The sequence below is a fragment of the Enhydra lutris genome, unplaced genomic scaffold, assembly GCF_002288905.1.
Source record: "Enhydra lutris kenyoni isolate GAN:26980312 unplaced genomic scaffold, ASM228890v2 scaffoldscaffold13, whole genome shotgun sequence".
Classification (NCBI taxonomy): Eukaryota; Metazoa; Chordata; class Mammalia; order Carnivora; family Mustelidae; genus Enhydra; species Enhydra lutris.
The window spans coordinates 4,114,509-4,131,041 of NW_019154097.1; the positions used below are offsets into that span (position 1 = coordinate 4,114,509).

Sequence of the window (16,533 nt, forward strand, 5' to 3'; positions counted from 1 at the left end):
GAAAGGGGAGGAGCCCCGGGGGCCAGCCCGCAAGGAACCGCCCCCGGGACCGGCCTGGTAGCTCTCGGCAGCCTCAGCCTGGTCCCCTGGCCGTCGCGCCAGGCCCTTCCCTGGGTGGGACGCCGGGTCCCGCCGGTTGGTGTCTGGAACAGCGCCTGCGCCCAGGTGCCAGCCCGTGGGAAGGTGACCCAAGGCTGCAGGACTACCCGAGCCCCTTCCGGTTGGGCCGGCCGGGCGTTTCCGGCCGGAAGGCGCTCTGTGGGGAAGGGGGGCTGAAGGGAAGTCCCGCCTCTGTCGCGGACGCCGCCACGCACTTGGCCCTGTTCTGGAGGGGCGGGCAGGTGAGGGCCTCGGTGTGCCGAGACCCAGTTTTCGACCGTGCGAGGTGCCCGGGCTAGGGGCACGAGGTGACGGGCAGCGGCGGCCTTGGGCTGGGACGTGGAATCTGGAGGGAGGGCGGCGGAGGCGGGTTTGGAGGTTCGGGGGTGGGTGGTAAGGGAACTAACTCGGCGCTAAGAGGGGCGGGGGTCTGGGGCCCCGAGCGAAGTCCTATCTTTACTGAGTCAGCTGCTACCCGTACTTGCCATCCACCTCCCGCATCCCAAATCCAGATGCTTTTCCCAGACTACGTGGCGGTGACTGCCCGTCTTCTCTGTCCTCGCCCCCAGGCTCGCCGCAGACGCCCCTCCCTGCCATGGTACTGACCTCTGACACCCCCACCCCCGTTTACCTCTAGTTCTCATTCCGGAGCTGCCATGATTGAAGTGGTAGCAGAGCTGAGCCGAGGTCCTGTGTTTCTGGCGGGGGAGGCGCTGGAGTGTGTAGTGACGGTCACCAACCCCCTGCCCCCCACGGCCACTTCTGCATCCAGGTAGGGATGCAGATACTGAAGAAGTTGGTTCTTCTGGGAGAAAACCTGGTATCTATACTGCTAAGCCAGAGCTCAGGTTGTCGTGTAGCTACACCACCACTTTCTTGCTTATTGTGTTCTCTTGTAGGAAAGGGCTGTTTAACAGAAGATGGGATTGACAGGGCCCTCCACACGCCCTTCCTTTCTTCTCCCCCATTCCCGTTTCTACCCATAGTGTACTTCTCTTTGTCTGATGGATTCTCTTTGGGGTTCTAGATTCCCTTACTCCTAGGACAGTCACTTGGTCTGATGGTGTTGGTCTCCTCAGGGGGATAAGGGAGCTTGGGAGAATATTTGTGAGGTCAGGATCGCCCCTCTGATGCTTTTCTTTTCCTCCTGCCGTAGTGAGGCTCTGGCCTGGGCCAGTGCCCAAATTCACTGCCAGTTCCATGCCAGTGAGAGTCGAGTAGCACTACCTCCCCCTGACTCCAGTCAGCCAGATGTCCAGCCAGAGAGCCAGACTGTCTTTCTGCCACACCGAGGTTAGAGATGGGCATTTGCCTTTGGAAGGGGGCGGAGTCATTGCCACCTGAGAGTGAATTTGTTAAATTGTTCTAGGGGGTGCTTCTAGTCTTTGTCATATCGGAGATGTGGAGGAAGGTATTTGTTAATGTTGGGGGTATAAGACTGATCCTATCTTACAATAAGAAAAGAGGGGTAGCTTACTTTGGGCTGCCCTTTGTTGGCAGTGCTTGTGGCCCCCATTGCTGCGCTAGCTTCATCCAGTACTGGACAATGGGGTCATTAAATTGCAGGGTTTTTTTTTGTTTTCTTTTGTTTTAATCTCTTTTAGGTGAGAGAGGTCAGTGTATCCTTTCCACTCCACCAAAAATCCTTTTCTGTGATCTGAGGCTAGATCCTGGAGAGTCCAAATCATGTGAGTGACTGCCTCCTCCCCACCCCTGGATTGCCTTCTAAGGCTCCTGGAGGGAGGACTTCTCTGGCTGCCTCTGGCTGCCCTGACTACTACTTCCCAACCAGACTCCTACAGTGAGGTGCTGCCCATAGAGGGACCACCCTCCTTTCGGGGTCAGTCAGTCAAGTATGTCTACAAACTGACCATTGGCTGCCAGCGTGTCAACTCACCCATCACTTTACTCAGGGTTCCTCTGAGGGTTCTTGTGCTGACGGGTAAGTAAGGATTTCTGGACGAAATCCAGGGCTGGGGAAGAGCCTCACCAAAGCAGAAATGATCTAAAGAGGGCTTGTGGGTGGGGGGCTGGAGAAAGGCTTCCTGGTCTCAGTAAAGGTGCAGGGGGGTTGGGGAGGGAGGTTCTGGACAATAAGTTAAGATGGGTACCTGGGGCATGGTTCCCATTACCTTCAGCCTTCACAGGTTGGAGTCTAAAACCTAATCTCTACTGTCCATTCCCTCCTAGCAATATTTTCTGCTCATTCTCTCTGTAGGCCTTCAAGATGTCCGGTTTCCCCAGGATGAGGCCGTAGCCCCATCTAGTCCATTCCTGGAAGAGGATGAAGGTGGGAAGAAGGATTCATGGATAGCTGAGCTGGCTGGGGAGCGTCTCATGGCTGCCACATCCTGCCGCAGCCTCCGTGAGAATCCTTTCACAATTGGCCCCCCCAACCAATCCTCCCATAGTATTATAGATTTTTCTAATTGCCCATACTTCTAAGGACTCACTGATATCCCACATTATAACAAAAAGCCCCACCTTGGCCTCTGGCTCCCAGCCCTTGATACGCTCCAGTGTGGACTCCACGCTTATAGTGTCCCATTCTCCCCAGATCTATACAATATCAGTGATGGCCGAGGAAAAGTTGGGACATTTGGCATCTTCAAATCTGTATACAGACTCGGCGAGGATGTGGTGGGGACCTTAAACTTAGGGGAAGGAACTGTAGCTTGTTTGCAGGTGAGAAGGAAAGGGGCTTTTGGGGTGCTGGGCTTGGAGGGCTAGGGAGGAAGGAGAAGGGCCTGCATAAAGAGGGGTGGTATATAGAAGTGAAGAGTGTGGTCACCCAGGGTCCTCTTGGTAAAAAAGCTTGAGGTTGGGCTCAAGCCTCTCATCTAGAGTCCGCACTTCCCAGTGCCTGCTAGCACCCACTTCTCTTCTTGCTCCCAGTTTTCAGTAAGCTTACAGACTGAGGAGCGTGTACAGCCCGAGTACCAGAGGCGCCGCAGGACGGGGGGTGTCCCCTCCGTGTCTCATGTGACTCATGCCCGGCACCAGGAGTCCTGCCTGCATACAACCAGAACCAGCTTCTCTCTCCCCATCCCTCTCAGCTCCACCCCAGGCTTCTGCACAGCCATTGGTGAGATCCTGACCATTATCGGAGGGGGGAAGAGAGTAAAATGCCCTATTTCTCTGGAGTGTAATGGGTCCTGATTCTTAACAAATTCCTGGCCATACCCACACCCAGCCTTTGACCCTTAACACTTTCTCTGATCTTTAGCCTATTTCCTAGATGCACTGACACTTAAGCTTTTAAGAGCTTTGTGGGTGTTCTTCCTTCCCCTGCCCACTGTGACCCTGTGGCACATTGATCTCTGATGCTCTAGCATGTTTACGTCAAGCTCCCAAGTCCTGACTGTCCCATGCTGTGGTTATTAGGTGCTTGACCTTGCTGTCCTGATTGTCACATTTCTGGTTAACAGATTTCTCTAGAGAAACCCTTGATCCTAGCCCTGTGGCTTTTCCTCCTCTTCCCGAATACTGCCTTTTTTCTCATTCAGTAACCACATCCTGTACTCGTTTTTACTCCTGGCTTCTAATGCCTCTGCCTTTATCTTTTTTTTCCACAGTGTCCCTGAAGTGGCGATTGCATTTTGAATTTGTAACATCACGAGAACCAGGTTTGGTGCTCCTACCTCCTTTGGAACAGCCTGAGCCTGTCACCTGGACAGGGCCTGAGCAAGTGCCCGTGGACACCTTCAGCTGGGACCTCCCCATCAAGGTGCTGCCCACAAGCCCTACCCTGGCCTCATATGCAGCCCCAGGCCCCAGCACCAGCACCATAACCATCTGAAAATGGATTACCGTGACACTATCTTTCTTCAGGATACTGAGAACTCAGCACCTGGACTCTAGTAGGACCCATTTTTCCCATGTGGGGTCCAATGACATGGACACAAGAGGCAGGCTTTCAGCTGTAGCATTAATTTATTTATTCAGAATAAATTGGCAGCTGCTAGTGGTTTCCCTGGAAGTGGCAGCAGCAGTGGGCAGTCAGCAGAAGGGTGATCAGTTGAGTTTAGCTGGAGTGGGGAGCAGGAGCCCCAGGAGCAGGGGTGTTAGCTGAGCCCCATTCTGGGTCGGGCCCTCCTCCTTTGCAGGGCAGCCGAGGGTCAGATTTTTGCACCAGGGAGAATTGGCAGGTTCCTGCCTCCTGACGTACCTCACAGCCTGCAGGGAAGTCGATGGGATGCTGGGACCTGGGGAACCAAATGATCGGAAAGGAGTCAGCACAGTGAAGGGCCACCTTTGTCCCTGCCCCACACTTCTCTCTGCCAGCATTCCTCTCATATCTTTGCCATATCTTTAGTGCCCTCTTGGTCCCCCAGCCAAGCTCTCACCTACCATATATGGATTTTTTCGTTTCACAGCAGAAATACTTCCCCTCCAGACCCACCCCTACATCCCTCACTTTGTAGCCTGCAGCCTTATCTCTCAAATTCTTGTTGGTAACTTCAGGTTCAGCCTGCCTCGTACCTCTGTTCTGTTCATTCTCACATCACAGCAATCTGGTTACACCCTGGCCAGCCCTTAGTCACTCATGTCAGAGCCATTCTCTCTGGCTGTCTTTGGTCACTCACGTGTCACAGCAGCCCACACCGACGGGATGCAGACAGGTACAATGGAAACAGTCCTTGCGGAGCCAAGACTCACCCAGGGTAAAATATTTCCCTTCATAGTGGCAGGGGGCTAGGGAAGAACAGGAAATGTTAGTGTGTTGGGGATTGGTGGTGGCCGACAGAATCGCTTGTGGTCTGGAATGGGAGAAAGTAAGTGCATATTGCCCCCATATTTAGTCTCTCCTGTTTCCAAGCTGGAGGGAGTCTGGGTATTCTGGTAGAGGATCATCTCTAAGCCCCCTCGCCCCAGCTCCCTCTGTCCTTGTCCTTTCCTAATGCCTCCCCCAGCTTTACCTTGAGCTTGAAAGTAGCACTTGCTGTGGACTCCTGGCTGCTGGAGGAGCAGAGAGATCACCAAGCAGATGATCCCCCGGCTTCCCAGGACCCCCTTCGCCTGTCCAGCCCAGAGCATCCTTAGGGTCATTCCTGTAGCACAGCCCTCGCGATCCCTTCTTGGCCTCTCTTCTGGTCTTGTCTCTGGCTTTTCTTTTTCTCCTTCGGTCTTAGTTTCTGTCTTTCTCCCCTGGGCTTCTGTCTCACACCATCTCCGTGCCCTCTGCTCTCACAGGCTTGGGAATGTTTATAAAGTGAGGACCCTGGCCCCCTGCTGAGTAGAGCTGGAAAAGCTGTAATTCTGTTTCCTGAGGTGAGGGCATGAAAACAAGAGGTCCAGCTTTAACAAGCTGTGAGAGCTGATTCATGCCCAGGCACAGCTAGGGGGAGGGAGGTGGCCATGGAAGGGGCACTGGACTGGGCATTTCCCCAGCAAGGAGGTGGGAGGGGGGAGGGCCCCCAGGTGGTCCCCACATCTCTTCCCTGACCTGGAGAGAAGGAAGCATTCCACCCTGCCCCCAACACACATACACACTCCAGGGGTGTGTGTGCTGGGATCCTTGCCTGGACCGGAGGGAGGCATTTCCTGGGGATGGCTAATCCTGTGCCCCAGCCAAACCAAGGAGCTGCAGTAGGGTGCAACAGCCAGAGGCTCCAGGAGAGTGAACAGGCACCTGGAGCGCAGAATATTTCTCTCAGACCCTACGGCAGAATCTCCCAGAAGTATCCTAGAGACATGGCTGCCCCTCAGAAATGGGGAGGCAGGTGTCTCTTCCACAAGCATCCTGAGGATGCATTGTTCAGTACCTCCAAACACCCAGTAGATACACGATCTTCCCATAGCTGGGGGTGGTACTTTCAAAGAGGAACGTCTTCAAATACCCAGGCGATATGCGTCACTCATTTCACAGAGGTATGCCGCTTTCCTCTTGTACATTATGGAATGAGAATTGAGGAATCCTCTGACATCCTCCTTCAGGTTCGAGAGACTCCCAAGGTGGGCGGTTAAGAGCATAGGTTATAGAATCAGACTAGTTGGATTCAGATTCTGTTTCTACTTAAGACTGTGACCTTGGGCAAACTACTTCACCTCTCTAAAACCTGTTTCCTTATCTTTACATTGGGATAGTAATACTAACTCATAGGGTTGTTAAGAAGCTTTCAATGAGGTAATACATGTAATGGTATTAGTACTGTCCCTGCCACATGGCCCCCAGAAAATAGTAGCTGCTGTGATTGGTGCTAGAGTTCAGAGACAAAATGGGTACAGTCCTTTGTTTAAATCACATTGAGCAGCTCTGCATAGCTGAGGGCTTCTGTTAGGGGCTGCGGTCTCCTGCCACAGACATCTGCCCTTTTCGCAGTTGTGTTCCATGTCACCCTTACCACCTCCAGTTTGAGAAACAGTGTTGCTGATAAACCCACTTTTCCTAGCTCAGTCCCCTCACTTCTGCCCTGGGAAGAGGTGTCCTTTTCTTATCCTTCCAGCTAACTTGGGGGCTCCAGTTTTCATGTTAGGATTCTGATCCATTGCTGCCCATCCCCACTCATGTGAACTCTCAAGTTCTTCTTTCTGACCACTCTAATGGGGGCCATCTCTTTGCTACTAATGGCCCCTCTCTCTCAGTCTGCCACACTCCAAAGACCCTATCTGAGATTCCCCTCCTACGCTAATCACTTTGACATTCTATTTTTCCTTCTGAGTCTCCAGTCCCTTTTACTGCAAAACTCCCATTCCCTGTCACCCAGTAGATCAGATAAGAATACTTCTGGCTGACCTTTTTAGAGGGCCACCCTGCCTGACCTCTTCACCATTCAGAAACACAACTTCATCCATCCACCTCAGATTCCCTGTCTGTCCTCTTCCAAGTAGATAGCTTAAGTGGATGGAGATGCCAGTTGTACCACATGTTCACCCTAGTCAGGTCTGATACCTTTCTATTTCAGAGGAGTAGTAAGAGAAAAAAGAAGACTCAGTGGTTGAAGCAGGGTGCTCTGATGTAGGCTGGCATGTGGGAGGCATGGCCCTGGACTGCTCTCTTTGCTGCAGGAGATGGATGAGAAGGCTTTCTAGCACAAGGGCCCAGAAGTCTTGTCAGTGGTCAATAGCTCTGCCGCTGCCTTTCTGGGGAAGGGGGACAAGCTGACACCCTGGAAGTCTGGACCAGTCTTTTGCTCCTGCAACCTGGAACCAACCCAGTAGGGGGCAGACACGACTGGGAAGCTAGGAAGCTTGAAGGTGGTGATGATGCTGGAAGGCAAAGGGGGCCCAATGGGGATTGGTGTGTGAGGTAATGGGGACAGAAGTGAGAGCTGCCTGTAACGAAGAGAAGGTAGGCTTATGGGCAGGAGTAGGGGCTTCTGGAAAGAAAGGCTGGGGCTGAGCCAGGATCCCTCTCTCAGAAGTTATGGGGCTGTGGGTGTCTGGAAGGTGTTGGTTGAACCCACTTGCATTCCAGCTGGTGGGTGTGCTCAAGTGTGCGTTTCTGTAGCTGCGCGGGGCTGGAGGCCACGCTTGTGGTTGCTCTGTGTGTGCGCGCTTGTCTGTTGGGGATGTCAGTGTTTAGGGTCCAATTTTGTGATTCCTGGGGCAGCGGTGGTTGGGGGTGCCAGTTGCGGGGGGCGCGGGGAGCGGCCGGGAGGCTGTGGTTGGCGCGCACTGCCTGCGAGCGCGGGGACAGAAAAAACATCCGCCGGAGGCCCGGCCGGGCGGCGCTCCAGCGGGGCCCGGCAGGTGCGCGCGGAGAGGAAGTGAGCGTATTCCGGCCGCTGGCCCTCCGGTGAGTCACTGCCGACCCCCGCTGTCTGTCGCCGGATAGGAGGGACCCGCCGCGTCGGGGAGATTTGGGTGGCTGGAGCCCCTGAGGGTGGCTGGGTGGGGGGTGGGGGGGCCAAGAGGGTCACTGAAGCGCCTGGGAGTTAAGCGGGGACGGGTCCTGCGGGGTCCAGGTCCCATTTTCACCCCTGGCTTGAAGCCCCTATCAGACACCGAATACAGAGCCTGCGACCGAATAGAGGCTGGCCAGGAACGTCCGCTGGGAGAATCTCTTGGGGGCAGGGAGAAGGTCCCAGAGAGCTGCTGGTGGGGAGGGAAAGGGGCCCAGGGGCAAAACAGCAAGTGGGCGAGGTGGTGTGGCCCAGGGAGGGGCGGATTGCGGGGCTGCGGAGCGAGAGCGAGGTGTACTGGAGTGCTGGAGGAGCGCAGCGCCAGTGTAGGCCTTGGCGAGCCAGAACCTGTAAATTAAGGAGACTTCCACATCAGGTAGGAAGGTGGAAATGGCCAGATCGCAGAGATACGGTCTGTCTAGAGGTCTGTGCACTCTGACAGTGGAGGCTAGGTTTTGGGGGTAGGGGACTTAGGGTTATGTAGGTACCATGTGGTTAGGTCATTAAAAGCTTTGAATGCTGGCGTAAGGAATTGGGATTTGCCCTCGCAGGTAGAATCTATGGCCTTCTGAGCAGTAAGAGTAGTGAGTGACTTAAAGGTGAGGTTATCTGTGTCTAACATTACCACCTGCCATTCGGTCTTTGCCAAAGAATTAGGCATTGATGTGCTAATTTTAATAGTCATTTAAAATCACATAACTGCATATATCAAGCTATTAAATGTTGACGTTTTAAAAAGAGAAAGAGTTTAAAAGTCGGATTCAGTGTTTTAACACCCACAGTGAGGCTATCAAGATTAGTTATATGGCACTGCCATGCTTTTGTGTCTTTTTCCCCCCTCGCTGACTTGCATGAATCTGTGTTTGTAATGCCTCAGTTCTGTATAAGCACAACACCTCTCATTTCCCCCTCCCTCATCTTACGGTCTTTGTTTTTAAGCTTAACTTTTCTCTGTGCAGCCCTATAACCTGTCCTGTGAATCCTGAACCAAGTAAAACATTTGTTGGGGGGGGGTGGGCATTAAGCTACAGTATACAAAGACAAACAACTCGGTTTTACCATATATATTAGGTCACTTACTGTCTTCTGTGGACATGTGTAACTATGAAGTTTCTATATTTACCCTGTGACTGATAAAAAGAGAAAGATAAATGTGTTTTATTCACAGTAGCATTTCTTTAACAGCACTTATTAGTCTGATTTCTAAAATCAACTCCACAATGGTATTTTGTACTTGTCTCAGAAACTGACACTAATTCTGTCATGATCTTTATAGTTTATTTTATTTCGGGCCAAAGGCAATTCTAAGGAGCAGGATCTTTATGATTTATTTTAAAGATCTTTAAATCCTACAGTTGCCTTTGGCCCCAGACAAGAAAATCTGGGTCAGTTAATTAAAAAAAAGAAAATAATTTCCTACTTTGGACGCTGTTGCTTTCTCCTCTGCTGTTTTAGTCCCAGCCCTACCTTATTCCCAGTGGCTTTTGCCTTCATTCCTTCTTTGCTCTGCTGGGCATCTTTAGAGGAAAACTTCACACCAACTTCCCCTACCATAAATTCTATCCCTTCCCTCAACTCTACACTTCTCTTTGCCAACATACACCACTACTTCTTCATTGATTTTTTTTTTTTTTTTTTTTAAGCCTACAGCCCTTTCTGGCTCTTTTCCATTTTTAACACTCTTGTTGAAATCTTCTTTTTTTCCACCTTTCTCTTTGGTAAGACCTTAGATTTTTTTTTTAAAAGGTTGGATTTTATTTATTCTGTATGATCTACTTCTGTCTTCCTTCCTCTCCTCTCACCCTTTTCTGATTCTGGACTGTTGGGAAAGCCTCTTATGCTTGCTTTCACCAAGGCTTCAACCTTCCCCTTATGATTAAGCTAGTCTTCCTCTAAGACGCTTATGTTTCCACTATTTTTCCTACAAGGATAAAAGTTTTCAAATTTATATCTACTTCTGTCTCTTCTTCCAGTATTTTGCATTCAGAAGCATGACATGGTCAGTTGTAGAGTCCGTTGGATGACTCCACTTAAGCTTGGTGTGCTAGCCACTGAAGAGTGAATTTCACAGTTTTGGCGCCAGATTCCTCAGTGTTGACCAAGAAAGGATGTTACCACATGCGTGTGCATGAATTCTCTCATGTACACATAAACACTAAAATGCACAGATAATGTAACAAGTCAGTACATGTATATGACTATATATTCAGTATGTTACATTATAATCAAGCCAAGTACATTTTGGGGTGGAGGATGAAGATAGGTTAAGTTCATAGCTAGGATAGAAAGTTAAGAGACCTCATCCTTTGGCATTCTCTATTGAGATGAGAAGGTTGAAAGAAGCTGTTCCTATGCAGATGAGGAGATCACATGAAGGAGATTGAGTTTCAGGAGTTGAGAGAGATGATAAATAAGACCGTGGGTGAACAGCAGGGGAATGGGATGGAGGGGCAAGAGTTCCAAGAACATTCAGTTGCTATACTTAGCCTGGTGTTCTCTTTGGCAGAGAATAGAAAAGATCCTCTGGTTCTAGTACTGATTTCAACTGTGGTCAAGTTTCCATTAATAACCTGTACTGAAGTTTTCCCACCTTGTCTCTGAACCATTGGTACCATTCTTAACAAGTTTGTGTAATTTTTTTTCTCCTTACAAATTACCACATTCATGATAGCCTGTACCACCAGTAATTAACCCCTAACTAACCACCATTAATGTTTGACTAAATTCCCTGTCCATTTAAATGTTTTCATTGTTCCTGCCTGCTCTATAGTCTACTTGTGGCAGTAGTGACTTTTAAAATTGTATTTATGACTGTCACTTTTATCTTATTTGTAAATTGCTCTTTTCTTAAAATTATAGATTCAAAACTAGATACTTAGAAGGAATCTAGTTCTTTGTTAGTTCTGAAAGATGATCAAGTTGGTCTTTGCTTGACTGTCTCTACTGAATGAAACGGGTCACTTCCTTCTGTGGTCAGAGGCTGTCCCTTCTACTGTTATCTGGCTTTAGGTACTAGAGAGTTGTTAAACTGAAATCTGTCATGTTACGGCATCTCATTTCCCCCCTTAATTCTGCTTTTTGAAACAACATGGGGAAAAAATCTACTTGTTTTTCAATATGGCAGCTCTTTAAAGATTTGAAAAGGGTTCATTTTTTGTTAGCTATTTGTCTAAGCTTTTTTCTTTACTCCAGTGCTGTCCAGTAGAACTTTCTGTGGTGATGGAACTGTTCTCTGCCTGTCCTGCCTAATCCTTAGCCACTAGCCACATGTGGTTTTTGAGCACTTGAAATATAGCTAGTGTAACTGAGAAATGGAATTTTAAATTTTAGTTAATTTAAATTTAAATAGCCCCTTGAGGTGAATAACTTATGTTGGTACAGCTTTAAACTCTGGGAGTTAGTTTATTGTCATATGGCTTTCTTTTGGTTGCTCCGGAAATCTTATAGTCACTTCAAACATGGTAAAAATGTATGTAACTGGGCTCTTGATCTGCCTAAAGGCCAATCTTACATGTTGTCACAACTGAGAAAAAATGCAGACCCAATCCCCAAAGTAAAGTCAGATTTTACTGAAGGTTCCTTAGAAGGGGTAGAAGATAAAGGCTATATCTCATCTCTCGTACCCCAGAAACAATGCTTAAAAAAAAAAAATCCTCATTTAATTTCTCTTTCCCAAAGAAAAAGAGCCCTTAAAGTCCCTCTCCCTCAAGTTGCTACCAGATCTCTCCCTTATCTTTTCTCTTCTCTCCCCAAAACATCTTTTGTCCTTCTCTTTGAGTCTTTTCTATTTTTTTTTTTGAGCACGACCATCTTCTCCTTTGAGAAGAAATCTTAGGGGTGCCTGGGTGGCTCAGTCACGTGTCTGCCTTTGGCTCAGGTCATGATCCCAGGGACCTGGGCTTGAGGCCCACATTGTGGGGGCTCCATGCTCAGCAGGGAGCCTGCTTCTTCCCTCCCTGCCACTCCCCTGCTTGTGCTTGTTCTCTCTTAAATAAATAAGTAAATAAATAAATAAAATCTTAAAAGAACAAAAAAAAAAAGAATTCTTAGGTGTGCTCCTCTTTCTCCAACTTCCCTTCCCTTTCATTATTTATTTTTATTATTATTATTTTTTAAGATTTTATTTATTTATTTGACAGACAAAGATCACAAGTAGGCAGAGAGGCAGGCAGAGAGAAGGGGGAAGCAGACACTCTGTCTGCCTGTACTTGCTCTCTCTCTCTCTCTCTCTGACAAATAAACAAAATCTTTAAAAAAAAAAAAAAGATTTTATTTATTTATTTGACAGACAGATTACAAGTAGGCAGAGAGACAGACAGAGAGAGGGGGAAGCAGGCTCCCCGCCGAACAGAGAGCCCGATGCGGGGCTCGATCCCAGGACCCCGAGATCATGACCCGAGCCGAAGGCAAAGGCTTAACCCTCTGAGCCACCCAGGCACCCCAAATCAAAGAACTTTTAAAGGATCATCTTTCTTTGGGTGAAGGTGGGGGAGGAAATTAGGGCTAGAAGATCATAAAAAAAATATTTTTTCCTTTCTCGCATAATTTCCAACCTCCTTCTAGGAGTCTTCTCATTTTCTTACCATTGTTTAAGAGTCTTTATTTAGCTTTCTTTTACAAAGGAATCTCTATTGTCTTTTTTCACTCCGGATCTGTGCTTGATGTATCCTAAAGCTCCATCTTTACAGTTCCTTTATCCATTTTCCTTTCCTTTTCTTTTTTTGCTTATGTTATTTTTAATAGGTTTCTCTTTACCAATCCTACATGTGGAGAGAGGCTGCGTCCATTGAGGGAGTGGTGTTCATTGCTCACTGCTGTCACCCAGTGCCTTGTCCTCTCTTCATTTCCTTCTTGGCTCACCATCTTTGTCCATACCTACCTCCCATCATTGTCTGTTCTAATTTTTGTTCATTTGTTTTTGTTTTTAAGTAGGCTCCATGCCCATTGTGGGGCTTGAACTCAGGACCCTGAGATCAAGAGTCACATGCTCTGCTGATTGAGCCAACCAGGTGCCCGTGTTGTCTGTTGTTCTAGTCTCCTTCTTATCCATATCTTTAATAACATTCACTGTTTTTTTAAAAAAGTGATTTTTGGGGTCTCATTTTTTTCCAGGGGCTTCACATAATTTTCTGCACTATGACCAAAATTGTGTATGTAGCATTGATTTCTGTGGATTGGGAATGGTGGTGCTGAGGAGCAGAATATCCTGCACCACGGCACTGGGGTTTGGGCTGGATAAGACTATTGTCTGGCGCCAGTCCTATGACCTGTGAGATGTTTAGGAGCATCCCTGACCTCCACTGTGATAGCCAAAAATGTCTTCAGGCATTGCCAAAATGTCCCCCTGGAAGGCAAAATCAGTAAGCCGCTCCCCATGTTTAGAACTACTGTACTAGAATATGGGCTTTCTGAAATTGATAGGTGGCTATACTTTTTCTCTCCGACTGCTGATTTGTTTGCTTAGCCTGAATTTTCAAAAGTGTGGTCTTTGTCTTACTTGGTAGGAGGTGGCTTCTTAAAATTGCAGGTTTCTGAGCTCATCAGAAACATTGAAACATTGAATCAGAAACATTGGAAATGAAATTTGGAAATCTGATTTTTATAAGACACTACACCTTCTTCTCCCCTAACCAGGTAATTCTTATGCCCCAGGCTTGACCTTCCTGTGGCATAACTGCTGCATTACCCACATTTTTTTCCAGTAGATCTTGCTGGTGCTCCAGCTTTGCTTCCGCTCTTGGCCCCAAGATGCCAACACAAATAAGGAGGCCTCAGGTTACCAGGACATCTGGAGCACAGGAAACTGTAAAGGTTCTACGCTCCTACAGGCATCATGGACTGGGGCTGCACTGGCTTGATTTCTCCTTAGGGGCTCAGTCTTACTTTATACTTCCCATCCCCAAATTCCCCAGACTGGCAGGTGCCCAGGCCCAAGCGACAGACCCTGATTTTACAGATCTGGTGGTGGAATACGCAACGGGTGGCACGGAGAATGGTGAATGAACCTTTCTTACTAACACTGATGATATTCCGTGTTACCTTGGTGATAATTGAATTTTATATGGTGGGAATTATATTCCCTTGCGAGTTGATGACATTACAGGTTTTGGAGTCAGAATGCTTAATTTATTTTTATTATTTGTAGTTGCCTCAGTGGACCTTGAGTCTTAGATCTTTTTGGATTCCTGGAGAGATGTTTTCACAATTAGCTTTGGGTCAAAAGACTTAGCAATCTACTTCTGATAAACTGGGAGCAGCTAATGTTAAGCAAGAAAAGAATAGTTACCAGATAATGAGTTTGAATTCTATTTACATTTCACCATAAAGCTAGTCATTTGTTTTAAGGAAGATCATCTGGTTTGATTAAGTCTTTAAAGCCCTGAATAAATGAAAATCTGCTTGTACACCTAAGCACTTAGTTGCTTAGAAAATGTTGAATCGATCTAGAGCTAGAGCAGGCCACCTCCATGGAGCTTCTTGGCGGGTTGGAGCAAAAGAGAATAAAAGGTGATAAGGCAGCCTTTATAGCTCTTTTCGAAAAGCTGAAGGATTCTCCTGTGGAGGAGGGGCTAGATTTACTTGCTTTAGGTCCAGAAATTAGAATAAGCACCTTTATTTCAGATGACAGTGATAGAGTGACAGACTTCCACTATTAGTTGGTGAACCTCGAATTGGAATGAACTGATTGTTAGGCAGTGAACTATTTGTGACTGTATTGTTTATATGGAGGTTAGATTACTGCTTGCACAAGATTTTGGATGAGAGTTGGGACATTAAATTGAGTTTGGCCTGGAAGGAAAAGCAGGCAAATTTATTGGAGGGCAATTTACCCTTTCTGTTATATGATTCTGTGGCAACTCTTGAAGTCATTACTGTTTTCCTAAGCACCTCTGCCAAGTTTACCCCCTTGAGTCATTGACTATTAGAGTTGGTAGTAGAATCTTTAGAAATTTCTCAAGTGTTGTTCCCTAGTCCTCTGGAGATCACTCAAGAATGCCTCAGAGGTGGCTGAGAGAAATGAATTGAAGGCTAGCTAAGGCTCTGAGCTCTTTACCTATGCTCAGCCAGAACAATCTTGCCTTGTTTTTTCCCCCAGAAAAAAAGGGTCCCATTGGGGGAAAAACTTGGAAAAGCCTAATATTCTAAGTTCTTCATTATACTGACAAAGAAACTGTGATATGGAGCAGGGAAGGGTCTCACCAGAGTTCACACAGCTTATAAATTTCAGAGTTGGAATTCAAATTGAACCCTTCTAATCTTAATCTTCCAGTCTACTAGTCCAACTTCTTGTAATTCAGTACAAGTTTCTCTTCATTTCTCTGGCCCCACTGTAATCCAGAATTTTATTTCTTCAGAACTGTCTTCTGTTAGCCCCTGAATTAGTCTCCCTGCTCTCCAATCTCTTCTTCTTCTAGTCTATGTTATATACATGGTTGCCATGTTATTCTTCTTGAAACATTGTCTTTATCATGGGATTTCACTGCTTAAGAACCTTCTCTAGGGACGCCTGGGTGGCGGAGTCCGTTAAGCATCTGCCTTCAGCTCCAGTCATGATCCCAGGATCCTGGGATCAAGTCCTGCATCAGGCTTCCTCCTCATCTGGGAGGGAACCTGTTTCTCCCTCTGGCTGCTGCTCCCTCTGCTTGTGCACTCTCTCTTTCTCTCTGACAAAAAAGGAGGGAGATTGAAGAACAGTGGGAGACAGTGGAGGAAGGGGGGCACTTAAAATAATTATTTCTCCGCTGAGGAGAGCCTCACAGGGTCGAAGGGAAACCTGAGGAAGCAGGCTTGTTGCTGACAGAGAAGGAACTGCTTAACTGTCTTGCCGGATCCACTGCCACCCATTTCTTTGCTTCTTGCATCACTCTGCTAAAGAAGTGAAGTCCCAAGAGATCGTTTGATTGCCTAAGCTTAAATCAAGGGCCATCTATGGCTCTATCAGGATATAGAGAGAAAGGGTCTAGGAGAAGGAGCCCCCACCCGCACCCCCAGAAAGTCCTTGGTTTTGGTGAAGGGAGGGAAAACTTTTGGTTTTCCTCTCCCAACAAAGATGTACAGAGAACAGGAGAGTTAATTGCCTGAAATGACGGCAGAGTAGTCTTAGGAAGGGGGCACGGATGGTGGGAACTAGAAAGGACAAATGTCCACTGAATTCATCACCCTTCCTCTCAATTCTTACCTGCACTTCCATCCTAGAAGTCTTTATTTTATCTTTCTTTACTTTTGGCTTAACCCAAGTCCTCAGGTTTAGTTTTAGCATGTACTTTGGAGACTAAGGTGCAGTGAGTTATGGGGATGAGGGAGAGAAGTGCAAGACAGCAGGTAGAAAGGGCAGTTGATGGGTTTTACTTTGTGTTCTGCCCTTCCTGTGTTTACATGAAAGCCTTTCCAGCGTCCGGCCATTTAAAAAATGATCATAATAAACATTTGTAAGTCAAGTTACAAATAAAGACTATCTGTCTGGCTGCTTCTCTGATGGTGGAGCCATTCTTCCCCTGTGCCATAAAGAGGGTGGCCAGGGAGGTATTTCTGCTCATCTCATGTGTGTGTGTGTGTGTGTGTGTGTGTGTGTGTGTGTGTGTGTGTGTGT

The 16,533-nt window shown here is 47.7% G+C and overlaps 2 protein-coding genes across 5 annotated transcripts; one reads left to right on the forward strand and one right to left on the reverse strand.

The window, feature by feature from the left end:
- The first annotated feature begins 131 nt into the window (after positions 1–131).
- Positions 132–4,078, forward strand: LOC111146279 (RGP1 homolog, RAB6A GEF complex partner 1). Of its 4 annotated transcripts, none has more exons than XM_022501761.1 (9): positions 132–183; positions 737–871; positions 1,256–1,392; positions 1,704–1,787; positions 1,892–2,041; positions 2,318–2,464; positions 2,657–2,784; positions 2,995–3,184; positions 3,675–4,078. In XM_022501761.1, exons 2-9 carry the CDS (start codon positions 756–758, stop codon positions 3,896–3,898), a joined length of 1,176 nt encoding a protein of 391 aa, XP_022357469.1. In that variant the 5' UTR covers positions 132–183; positions 737–755; the 3' UTR covers positions 3,899–4,078. The 4 variants fall into 4 exon arrangements, with proteins under 4 accessions (XP_022357469.1, XP_022357467.1, XP_022357470.1 ...); XM_022501759.1 differs by lacking the exon at positions 132–183 and adding an exon at positions 206–407; XM_022501762.1 differs by lacking the exon at positions 132–183 and adding an exon at positions 206–385.
- Positions 4,079–4,104: 26 nt separating this feature from the next.
- Positions 4,105–7,924, reverse strand: LOC111146282 (microseminoprotein, prostate associated). The gene is made up of 3 exons (XM_022501764.1): positions 5,019–7,924; positions 4,686–4,794; positions 4,105–4,304 (listed from the first exon to the last, which is right to left on the reverse strand). The coding sequence occupies exons 1-3, from the start codon at positions 5,146–5,148 to the stop codon at positions 4,124–4,126; spliced, it is 420 nt and encodes a 139-aa protein (XP_022357472.1). The 5' UTR covers positions 5,149–7,924; the 3' UTR covers positions 4,105–4,123.
- Between the last annotated feature and the right edge of the window lie 8,609 nt (positions 7,925–16,533).

Coding starts and splice junctions, on each gene's coding strand:
- LOC111146279 (XM_022501761.1), top strand. CDS start 756: ATGATTGAAGTGGTAGCAGAGCTGAGCCGAGGTCCTGTGTTTCTGGCG. Junction 1,788..1,891: donor TCCTGGAGAGTCCAAATCAT/GTGAGTGACTGC, acceptor CTTCCCAACCAG/ACTCCTACAGTGAGGTGCTG. Junction 2,042..2,317: donor GAGGGTTCTTGTGCTGACGG/GTAAGTAAGGAT, acceptor TTCTCTCTGTAG/GCCTTCAAGATGTCCGGTTT.
- LOC111146282 (XM_022501764.1), bottom strand. CDS start 5,148: ATGACCCTAAGGATGCTCTGGGCTGGACAGGCGAAGGGGGTCCTGGGA. Junction 4,795..5,018: donor GTGCTACTTTCAAGCTCAAG/GTAAAGCTGGGG, acceptor GTTCTTCCCTAG/CCCCCTGCCACTATGAAGGG. Junction 4,305..4,685: donor GGTGTGGGCTGCTGTGACAC/GTGAGTGACCAA, acceptor TTGGTTCCCCAG/GTCCCAGCATCCCATCGACT.